Source organism: Aythya ferina (genome assembly GCF_964211825.1).
Source record: "Aythya ferina genome assembly, chromosome: 2".
In the NCBI taxonomy this organism is placed as follows: domain Eukaryota; kingdom Metazoa; phylum Chordata; class Aves; order Anseriformes; family Anatidae; genus Aythya; species Aythya ferina.
Genome location: NC_140297.1, coordinates 79,974,374 through 79,985,783, shown reverse-complemented (window position 1 = coordinate 79,985,783; position 11,410 = coordinate 79,974,374). Strand labels below are relative to the sequence as shown.

The following is an 11,410-nucleotide window of genomic DNA, read 5'->3' as shown; positions in this document are numbered from 1 at the left end:
TAGGGAAGCCCAGTAGATAATTCATATGAACTTTGTGCTTTATAAAATTGTGTGCTACGTCATATATATGTGTATGGAAGCATAGATATGTACTCCTAAATCTTGGTTCATCATCCTGCTCACCCACAAAACCACCCGAGGCATGTATTCGTGCTTCCTTGTGTATCAGCATACTCATTTACTAGGAGATGTGACAGTTACACAAATGAGTGTGGACAAACAAGTTGTCAGCTGTTAGTCTGATAACCTGCCTGTGTGTGATCTGTGCTACCTAAAGTAACACAATAATTCCTGTTAACTGGGGCTGTTTTGCCACAGACATATGTTTGAGTGGTTGAGTTCCTTATGAGTATCTGCATGTTGAGTCTTGTAGGTAAGATTCATGGTGTCAGTGTGGTTGATTTTCTGTCTATCAGCTTTTTTTTGCACGTGCCTGAGGTGGCTGTCAGGAGAAGAGTACTTGCTTGAAACATTTGAGTTAATGCTGTGCTTCCAAAGCTACTGTGCATGGAAAAGATTTTCATTCTGTTCCTTGAGGCATTAAGAATGGTTAAAGGTGCAGTAATCTTACTCTTCACTATTTGTAACAGAAGAACAGGACGAATGGCAAGAAGTCCTGTGGTGAATTTATAGAAGTTCTTTATACAGTATGAATTAGGTATGGCATTGAGATAGATGGCTTCATTGAATGTCGTGTCATCTTGAATAATGTGATCTCAGCCTGATTCTGCATCTCTTCCAGGGGTGTGGAATGTAAGAAATGCCAGATTTCTTATTTAACTTCTGTTTTTGAACTCTTTAAGGGAGCGGGAGAGGGAGAGGCATAGGCACCGTGACAGCAGAAGATCACCATCACCAGACAGATCATACAAAAAAGATTACAAGAGAACAGGAAGGTAAGGAGGACAGGTTTGGTCTCTCTCATATTTATGAGGCTCTGCGCATCATGTGTATGTGCGTACATGCCTGGTTTGAAACTCAGAGATGAATCTTATAACCATCTTCATAGACGTGCAAATGTCACAGCTCTCTCAAGGCCTTGTAGAGTTGAAGCAGGATTAATCTCTGGAGACTCGACTACATCTCAGACTCCCCTGTGCATCTGCTCCCGGTCTGTGAAGTACCAAGATAGCATAACGTTCATTCTATGTTTAGATCATATTTTTAAGAACTTTTTATTGTTTTGATGCTCCTTTCCTTTTGAATCCTGGGTAGTTAAATTCAGAGACATTACTGGCTTTAAAGACAAGTATTGTGGTTTTTTATTTTTTAAATAGTTTTCCTAAATTTGGAGCTTGTGTTGTTCAATGAACTGCTAGAGTTAGACTAACACAAACAATGGTTTTAATCCTTCAGTATTTTTTCGGTATGCCAAACAGGTTTCTGTATAATCCTTCCAGTAAGATCCTGTTCCTCTCATACAAATAGCTTGCGGGATATATATTAAAACTTAATACGGTAACTTAGTTGATGGGCTTCAAACTTTGGGACAAAATTAAGAAACTGATCTAGAATACAAGTAAGAATTTCAGTCTAAGCTAGTGTGTTTTTTTATTCTAATTATTGAATAAGGTTTAAAATACAAAAGCACTTTCAATTTAACTTTTCTGTAGTAGATCTAAACTATAGAGTACTCCTAACTGTTGCAAGTTAAAAAAAAAAAATTAATTGCTTTTGTTTTTCTTCCATTAAGCTGCTCTCCAAGCAGAGAAAGGAAGAGACCCCGATGGGAGGAGGACAGAGAAAGGTGGTCTGAAAGCCAGAGTGCCAGTAAAGAAAAAAGTTACACTAGTATCAAAGACAAAGAGTCAGAGGAGAATGCATCTGAAAAGAATGAAGATGAAGATGATGAATTGCTTAAGCCAGTCTGGGTTCGCTGTACCCATTCTGAAAGCTACTATTCAAATGACCCTATGGATCAAGTGGTATGTTCGTGAGAACTCAGAAATCACTGTACACAGTCCTTTATTGGTTATCTGATTACCTGATTAATGACAGTACTTCAGCAGAATCATGTTTTATGTCATTCAGTGTTGAATCCTTCTCTCTTCCCAGCCATCTCAGTCTTGAAACCTTTTTTGGTGTTCTCTATTTTCATGTTTCTTCAGTCTATTTTCATTCAGATTAGTGATACGTGAAAGAGGAATATTTTTGTCTCCAGGAGAGAAGGTTTTATCCATAAACACCTGTATTTGAACAAAACTGCGTAAATTACTCTATCATCCCATAATCCTGGAGAAATTTCATACAGAAGGAGGAAGTCAGTTCTTTTTATTTGACAATAACAGTTGCTGGGGGAGTAAAGAAGTAGTAATTGAGTGAGGAGGTTTCTTCTTTCTCTTGTAGAATGACACAGTAAAATCAATGTTTCAAAGGGGGCAACAACATCAGTTAAGTTCTGTGTGTCTAGGGTGTGATATGATTCTTCTGAATAACAAAATACTTGCACAGAAGGTCTGTTTTTTCTAAATCTGAGCTGTTAGAAAACAGTACTGAGCTGTATTAAATATGCTTAGCCATAGCTCTGCTTGGCTAGGCCAAAGGTTTGATAATTCCCCAGCAGATTAAGTTCTCTGCTCATTTACCTAGAGGAGCAATGACTGTGTTTAGTTTAAAGCCCGATCAAGTACTTCCATGTTTCATTTGAGCTATGGAATGGAGATCTTTTCTTTTCGACATTGCTTTTCCTTATGAAACACTGATACACTTTGTTCTCTTGTCCTCTGTAATGTCAACACTGCCTTTGCTTTTTTACCTGTTTTTTAATTAACAGGGAGACTCAACTGTAGTAGGAACAAGCAAGCTCCGAGATCTGTATGAAAAGTTTGAAGAGGAATTAGGAAAGCGACAGGCAAAGGCCAAAGCAGCCAGACCACCATGGGAGCCACCAAAGACCAAACTGGATGAAGATTTGGGTATGCAGAAATGATGGCAAAGCTTTGAAATGGAGCAAACTGTAGTTAACCTTTTCTTTTTAGTACTTGTGCATGTTTAATGATGTCAGTAGGCTAATACATGTTTTTAAATCCATCCTTTCTATTGCAGTTCCACAGAGTTTTACTGTTGCTTTTTACTGAAGTAGAGCTAGATGCTTTATCTAGAAGGCTTAAGGGAAAACAGAATCCAGCACTGCCTAATGCTGAACTCTCTTCCATGGCATGGAAGTACCCTGAGCACTATCAGATAGGCCAAAGTATGGTGGATAAGGGGCTGCAAGGACCTCCTGCTCTTCATCTTTATTAGGAAAAAAAGAGAAGCAAGAGCAGTGATGCTAAGCTGTTTTGAAAACTTGTATTTCTGCATAAGATCACAATAAGCAAAATTGCACAACTAAAATACAATGTAGAAGGAAAATGAATTCAGTGCCATAACAAGCAGCCATATGAGTTGACCTACACTATCACAGTTCACATATGGGTCTTTTCACAGAGAAATATATCTGCTAGCTGTATCAGTTATTGGGGAAATATTGGTTGAAACAGCAGGGCATAGCTTTTGCTAGCAATTTATTCACTCATCACTCGTTGAAAGCTGTTTTTTCTGATTTGCTTTACTTACAACTGTTAGCTGTTCTTATTGTACTTCCAGCATCTGAGTATTACATAATGTATCGTTTCCACCATGAAAGTAGTGTTCAAGAAATTCTTAGGCATATCACGTTAATTTAGATGCTCCTGGGCTTGCTTTGTAAGTGATGCTTCATGGTCTCATGTTGAGATGCTTAGATTCTCAGATCTGAGCCTAGTAACTTTCATAGTCAAATACCAAAAACTGTAAAGTTGAAATACAAGTGTATATAACGACAGGGTCAGTTAGTTATGTGCTGCTAGCTTAAAATAACATAAAGATGAAAGGAAAGAAAAAAATGTTCCTATTTTATTTGAGCTGTGTAAAGCAAACACCTTTTTGAACATCAGATTTGCATGTTTAAATTCACTCAAGAATCACTAGCAAAGACTTCTGCACAGTTATTCAGAAGGTATTTTCATGCACATGAGGGAAGGACAAAACTTCTACATTCAGCCTACCTGTCTAAAGTTTCACTTCCTTGGATCTCCACAAGATGTTCCTTGTCTGCTCTAGGATAAGATATGATGGGGCCAAGAGCAACTTCAGCTGTGTTTCCTGTTCCACTGTTACTGGGGGAGCCAAAGGCTCTGCATTTGCACTGTACCTGGGCTGACGTGGTGCCTGTACCAGCTTCTCCTACAACAATATTTCTGTTGGGTCTAATAGTTGGTTGTCTTCTGTACCTAGCCAAAGGCCTCTGTTGTGCCTTTCATTAGAAGTAGATGTTTATTCTAGTGAGACATCAATGTGCTCCAAGACCATTTTTAGATTATGAAAGGCTTGCTTCAGTACATGAAATTCAGATATTTTATACTGATCTTTCAGAGCCCTGGTTTATTCTCACAAGCTCCGCGCTCTTTTTGCATTTAAAATTAGGCTTGCACATTAATTAATATAATTAATATTTACTGAAAACTTGAAATTTCAAAAAACATGTTTACTTATTTTTCTGTGAATATGCATATATTCGTATATATGCAGACATCCGTATATACTTTCAACTGAACATATGACCTATGTAAATCGTATGTCCCAAGGACAAACATCTTGTACTGAATTAAGGGCTGTATCAAAATACATCTTGATTTTTCTCTCCCTTAAAAAAAATAGCTTATTACTTTTGTTCTTATGTTCTTTCACTTCATTTTTCTTTCTTGTAGCTAAGGGGAAACATTTAATAAATGTACATTTACATTTTTTCCCCAGAGTATTTGAAAGCACCAGCAGTATAGTAATATACTTTCTTTTAAGTAAAAATGAAAAAAAATGGAAGGAGTGTTACATCCCACCTTCCAAGAATAATAAACCTTACTTGTATCATGTTATATGTCTTGGCTATGAAAGTATTTATTTAAATTGGAGCTGAGGAGATCGGTGGAATGAATGGCATTACATATAGAAGAGTTGCTTCTAAGTACCACAGGAGTTTAGGGATATATGACATCATGCTCAGTTGAGGAGACATTAACAGGCATGAGACCTGTTGGTTTTTTGTTTTGGTTTGGTTTAGAGTTTTTCTTTCCTTTGATGTATCAGAAAAATTGCTTTAGTAAGTACAGGAAAAAGTCAAAAAAAAAAAAAAAAAAAAAAAAGCTGTAAAACTTGAGCATGGATTCACTCAGTTATCATCAGCTTTTTTCAATCATGGAAAAAAGCTTTCTTCTCATCTGTGATTTTTAATGTGATAACTGATTTATTAGAGATACTTGTTTTGAAAAAAGAGTAACTACACATCCTGTAAAAATTATATCCACGCGTGCTTTCTTGAACCTTTTGAATAGGTCAAGCCCTACTACAGATAGGGAGCATTTTTTAGGTAAAATGAAACTAAATATAAGCATTTTACTCATAGCAATCAGAATTAGCCTTTTAAACAGCAGGAGGTCATGTATTTCTTTGTGTTTTTTGTTTGTTTGTTTGTTTAATTTTAGAGTCATATTTGTGTTGGCTATAGCTTAATAGTCTTGTTCCATGAAGTATTTCATTGTCAAGTAACTGAACTTGCTTTTCTATAACTGATCAGTGGTGCTGCCTGACAGCCAAACAGCAAGCACTCCATTGGTGTAGGTCTTTAATATCTATAGCATTTGCTGTCGCTTTTAATTAAAAAAATGCAGTTGCTGTCATTTTCATTAGTGTGAATGTCATGCACTTCTTTAATAACTTTCAGTACGCTGCTGAGCTATGACATGTTAGAGAACGTATTGATTCTGGGGAAGAGAATGTGTGGAAATGTTTCATCTAACTTTATTTTCCCTCCATGGATCAGAGAGCTCCAGTGACTCAGACTGTGACTCTGAGGATGACAGCAGCTGCTCTAGCAGTTCGGATTCGGAAGTTTTTGATGTCATTGCCGAAATTAAGCGTAAAAAAGCACACCCTGATCGTCTCCATGAAGAACTGTGGTACAATGATCCAGGACAGGTATAGTGAGAGGAAAATGTCATGTTTCTGAAAGTCTCTCCCCTGTAGACCTAAAATTCTGAAGTGTTGTCAAATATGCTGGGCAGCCTCTATTTCAATATAAGTTCCTCCTCCTTTCTCTTCTCTCTCTCTTTTTTTTTTTTTTTTTTTTAAACCACCCCACTTTTGATTTCAAGTGTGTGAATCCTGGGGAGTATTCAGCTGCAGTCATGTCTGGCAGCGGTAATAAAACCTGAATTGCAAACAGTGCACTTATGCTGTCCTATTAATCCCAAGATAAAGGTACACGGATGAATTTTGAGATGGAGGGAAGGCAGCATGTTTATCTGTTTTACATATTATTCACCTAAAAGCTCTCAGGTCATAATAAATAATGTTTTAAATATGCTGTTAATGCTCCTAATTTCTTGTCTAATGGTTCTTTTGTAATTGCATGGAGATTATAGTTCTCATTAAATGTAATTGCTGAGCTTGTGAAATGTTGTTTTGAATGTATACATTGCACAGAAGACTAGCTTTTGTTTGCAAATTTGCCATTTTCATCTTTCTTACTTAAATATTTTACAGTCTATTCTAACTCCTTGTCAAATGGCACCTCAGTAAACTAATTTAACTGGTGTTTTGTGTGATTCATAAGGCTAGCACGCAGCAAATCGTAATGCCAAGAGATACTGCAATGCTTATTGCCACTATGGTAATTCAAAGGTCTGTTGCATATCCTATTGCCAACTCATATTTATGCTTCTAGTTATATAAAAAAGAAGACTGAGCATAGCTAGATGGTTTTATTTATATGAAAAACAAAATTAGCAAACTGTTTAGGCATTTAACTGAAAAAAATGTGTGTTGCTCTTGGGCACATTTCAAAGTAATGTTCTAGCCTATAATATTGGCTAAATAAAAAGTGGAATAACTTGGATGAATAGTTTCAGGAATAAATGGCTTATGAATTTCCTGCTGAAAAGCTTTTTCCCAGGCTTCCTTGAGATTTTCTCCCCCTTCCCTTTCTAGAAGGGGCTGAAATCAAATCATGGTGAGCTTGCCAGTACTGTATTTCTTCTGAGTAATTTTATTTGAAGGTTTTCTATTTTTCCTCGGTATTTATCTGGTATGCCAAAATGCTTTCTAACCACTGTTGCGTAAGATGGGAAGGATTTCTGTGCACACTGGTGCATACAAGTTACCAGTTGGATAGTGTTATCCAACAAGTAACCAGACTTTTATGATGGATCTTCACAACCGTTTAATCTGAGTGGTGTTTGTTACTTCAGTTAATGTCCAGAAGTGCTTGCGCTGGTCAAAAAATAAATTGTTATAGCTGATGCTACCATTATACCCTTTTTTTTTTGCAAGTGTTATCTGCTTGTTTCCTTGTTTGGTCAGAGGAGGTTAGAAGCCAGTGCCTTAGTTTATGTAAGATAACGGTATTTCAGTGTTTTGTTACACCTTGTGATGGCTCTTTCTGCATTTCCTTCTGTTAGTTGTGTTGTTGAGGAAGGGGGTAGATATGTATCTGTCTTGCTTCTCAAGTCCTGGGCCTTACAGGTACTTCACATCTCTGTCAGTCTTGGTCTGTCCGTTTGAAGTAGCAGAGGCAGTATGACTGCTGAACAGCTTTAAAGGACTAGGGACAAGATTTTCTTTTTCAAGTAAGTGGTGATTATTTCAATAGCCTCAAGTAGGTCTTATTTCTGGGGGAGTGCTGAGCGGTTGGATACTGACTGCGTTATTTAACTTGTCTGCTCTGTAACCTTATAAAGCAGTGAGGAAGTATATTTCTACCTATAGACATCAACCAGTTTCATTAAATCTGTGCTTTCCTCGGGGTCTCAGTGTGGGATTAAAAAAAAGTGAAGAGAACCCATCGTGTCACTCTGTCTCTGGTTTGGTTCTGATTGGATTTCAGCAATGGACACAATGTTAAGAGCAGGAAGCTTTAGGATGTTGATGCAATTGATAGCCTGCATCAAATGTGGCTGTAGAGTTGAAAAGAGACTAGCTTTAGAGTGTGCTGTGGCCCTTTTAAATACAGCTACTTGATGTCCCTACATGTAATATTGGTGTAAGTATCTTTTTCCCCATTCCTTATCTTTACTGATCTGTTCACAGGATGCATTTGATTTTTTTCCATTACTTGAAGGTATTAAGTAAAACTTTCAAATTGTCTGCTCTCTGTGCTCTATGGTGTTAGCAGTGCCGTGCTGCAGATGGGTTAATCAGGGACAAGTTGTCACTCAATGAACTGGGTGGAACTGTTCAAATGTGGAGGTTTGGGCACGTAAATAATTGAATGTGCGTGTTTAGGGCCTGAAATTTGTTTTAGGTGGATGACATGCTGCTTGTGTGTATATAAAGTGGGAAAGAGGCATATGATAGCAGGAAGGCACAGTTCTGCTGACACCATTTATCCATTTTGTGCTTCTGAATCAGTGATGAAGTTCTAATGCTGTTTTGCCGTTTTCTTATGTTAGTCTATACTGTTTTCATTTTTACTGGCTTAAGAACATCCACTTAATCTAAGAATTACGTGTTTTTAGAAGCATTTGTGCTTCTGGCATTGAAACCAACGTGATTGTCCAGTCACAATCACTTTTGATTTTTCAATAAAAGAAGAATTTTGTTTTGTTTTTGACAGATGAATGATGGACCACTGTGCAAATGTAGTGCTAAAGCCCGAAGAACAGGGATAAGGCATGGCATTTATCCTGGTGAAGAGGTATATAGTTGTTTGCAAAAATTGCAATTTTGAATACAAACTTGCTGTAGTGGGCTTGTACCTGGGTTGATCTGTCTTGCTTGCTTTTTTTTTCATGGCTTACAGGCTTAGTAAAAACTCCTGTATGACATTAAATCCTTTATTCATGTAACCTCACATTTAAAATGCGGTACCAGTAATGAAATCCACTAGAGAGCTATGGAAAACTTTTGTCTGTTTATGTTTGGTTGTAGGTTTTATAAGTTTCTGAAACACAATTGCCTTAAAAAAAAAAAGTAGTCAAATGTCTCCTGTCTTCAAGTGGATGAGTATGTTATGAAGGTCCTTTTCTTGTGAAGGGATTACTTTAAAAGGAAAAGTAAATAAGTCACTAAATGTACTGCTCGGGGAGCAGCAAGCTTTCCAAGAGGAGGTGTTGTCTCAGCACTTACAGCATGCCTGCACCTCACACTGTCAAACAGTTTGCTAAGTTCTTAATGAGTACCTGGAAGAGTCCATCAGCTTCCTGGAACAGTTATTATGGTAGTTGCTTTTATTTTGAAAAATGTTCTCAAAATGCTGTTTGGTTATTTTCTGTAGAGATGTTCGTTTGTACAGAGCATGCTTTGTGATCAGTATTTGTGGAAATAGTAGTGCTTGGACTACCTAAAGTTTTATGTTTTAAAAAGCTTTGTTCTAAACATTTAGGAATGTTAAAATGTAGTTTTACAATTTACCTTTGTAACTTCTCTTTAAGAATATAATTTTTCACTATACCTTTTTACACACATTAACTGAAACATCCTTTTATTTCTCTGCAGTTGAGGATTTGTGAATGTTGCAAAGCATAAATTATTCCATTTCAGAAAAATGGCTTTGGTCTGAAGCTGTCTGTAAATCACTCCAGGATCAATTCTTTTCCACTTTGTCTGAAGTATTTTTCTTGCAGAGAAGGGGAGAGAAAATGTTAGTGGGAGAAAACTGATGAATAAAACCTGCTGCACAAAGACAGCTACTCACTGGAGCAAGGCCAGCTTGGAATTCGAGCCTTCAGAAAATTTTGGGTGTATGAATTTTTAGTGTCCTGCAGATAATCACACTTAGCTTTTAAACTAGCTGGTTCTTACCTGCCTTGTCATAGCAACGAGAAACTTAATTTGCAGCTGAACAAAATAATTACCCTATTTCTTGGATGGATTCTGCAGGCTGCACAGAGCTGTGCAGTGGTGCAGCTGCCTCGCCAACTTTTGTAATGTTCTGTGGAGTACTCCACTTGCCACAGGGGTTTTTCCTGCAGACAGACACCTGAACAGGTTGGTGGAAGCCTCTGAACTGCAGCATATTGTATGCAGGAGGAACTCTGTTTTTGTCTGACTGCTGAGGATTTTTAGGTCTTTAAACAGGACTGCTTCAGAACAAGCTGGAGCAAATTGCAAATCACCATGGTTTGGCCTTGCATCGGCATGCAGGGAGAGGCTGCCTGCTGGTCTACTGTTATCAACAGAGAGCATCACGACCTGCAAGAGCAGGGCTGCCTGTGCCTTGCTCTGCAGTAATGGTCCGGTCCCTTCTCTTTGGAGCATCAGACTTGCCCCCAGCAGATGAGTGGATACTTGTCTCTCTTGATAACATTCTGAGATCTTCTTAGGCAATGTCCAATTTTATTTTTTATGGAGTTCTAAAATCAGTTAATCAGTTCCCTGAAACAAATTAATACCCCCAAAAAATAAAGGAGATCAGTCTGGTATGTAGACAGCTAACTGCTGTGCATAGGAAAGATAGGGAGTCAAATGGAAAATGAATAAACTACAGCAGCATTTTTCACTTTTTTTTTTTTCTTTGAATAGCTTTAGAAATAGTTCCAGAAGCGGCTACAGATAAGGCCCACTTTCTTCCTGTAAGAGCTAATTATGACTACCTGCTTTATTTAATTTTTCCTAGTGCATATTTCATGGCTATTAGAAATGCTTTATTCTCTCTTTTAATCTAAATTTGCCTTGACTTTACACATAATTCTACTTATCTCTTTCTTTAAGCCTATTAAACCATGTCGCCCCATGACCAACAATGCCGGAAGGCTATACCACTACCGAATTACAGTGTCGCCTCCCACAAACTTCTTAGTAAGTATCTTTATAAATAATTCTAACTAGTTCTAATTTTGCTTTCAGTGGGGGAAGTAGTACTGCTTCTTGTTTACTCCATGGTGGTTTTGTTTGCTTTTTTAGACAGACAGACCTACTGTTATTGAGTATGATGACCATGAATATATCTTTGAAGGGTTCTCCATGTTTTCACATGCCCCACTAACAAATGTAAGTATGTTCATTACTGCATACCTGGGATTTGTCTGGAAGGCAAGCTGTTTCTGCCCCAAAGTCGAGCTTCTCTCGCATGTGCGTGTTACAAGTATCTTGCCAGCATTTGGAACTGGAGGAAGACATTTGTGCTAATGAGTCTCAGATTTTGTCTTGAGTACTTGTGGTAGGCAGTGCCTTCAAACTGTGACTGAGACTGTGATGTGCATCAAAGTAATGTTCTTTATGTTTCACAGTTTGAAAGTGAAATAAACCATGGAATAACTTGTTAAAACTGTTAATTGGATTTCAACTGGATGAGGTTTTATTAAGTTGAATTTAAAAAAAGAAAAAGAAAAAAATAGATTTCATTTTCTGAAAGCAAATATAACAAAAATTATTGCTGCCAGATGACCCTGCTTTT

At 37.4% G+C, this 11,410-nt stretch overlaps 1 protein-coding gene across 1 annotated transcript in view; it reads left to right on the top strand.

The window, feature by feature from the left end:
• Window positions 1-11,410, top strand: part of DROSHA (drosha ribonuclease III) — a 72,257-nt gene that overhangs the window by 4,305 nt on the left and 56,542 nt on the right. The window contains exons 3-9 of the mRNA XM_084508077.1: window positions 804-896; window positions 1,694-1,925; window positions 2,774-2,915; window positions 5,840-5,994; window positions 8,630-8,710; window positions 10,726-10,812; window positions 10,918-11,004. Of these exons, the coding sequence (XP_084364203.1) occupies window positions 804-896; window positions 1,694-1,925; window positions 2,774-2,915; window positions 5,840-5,994; window positions 8,630-8,710; window positions 10,726-10,812; window positions 10,918-11,004 (877 nt within the window). The remainder of the gene's footprint in view (window positions 1-803; window positions 897-1,693; window positions 1,926-2,773; window positions 2,916-5,839; window positions 5,995-8,629; window positions 8,711-10,725; window positions 10,813-10,917; window positions 11,005-11,410) is intronic.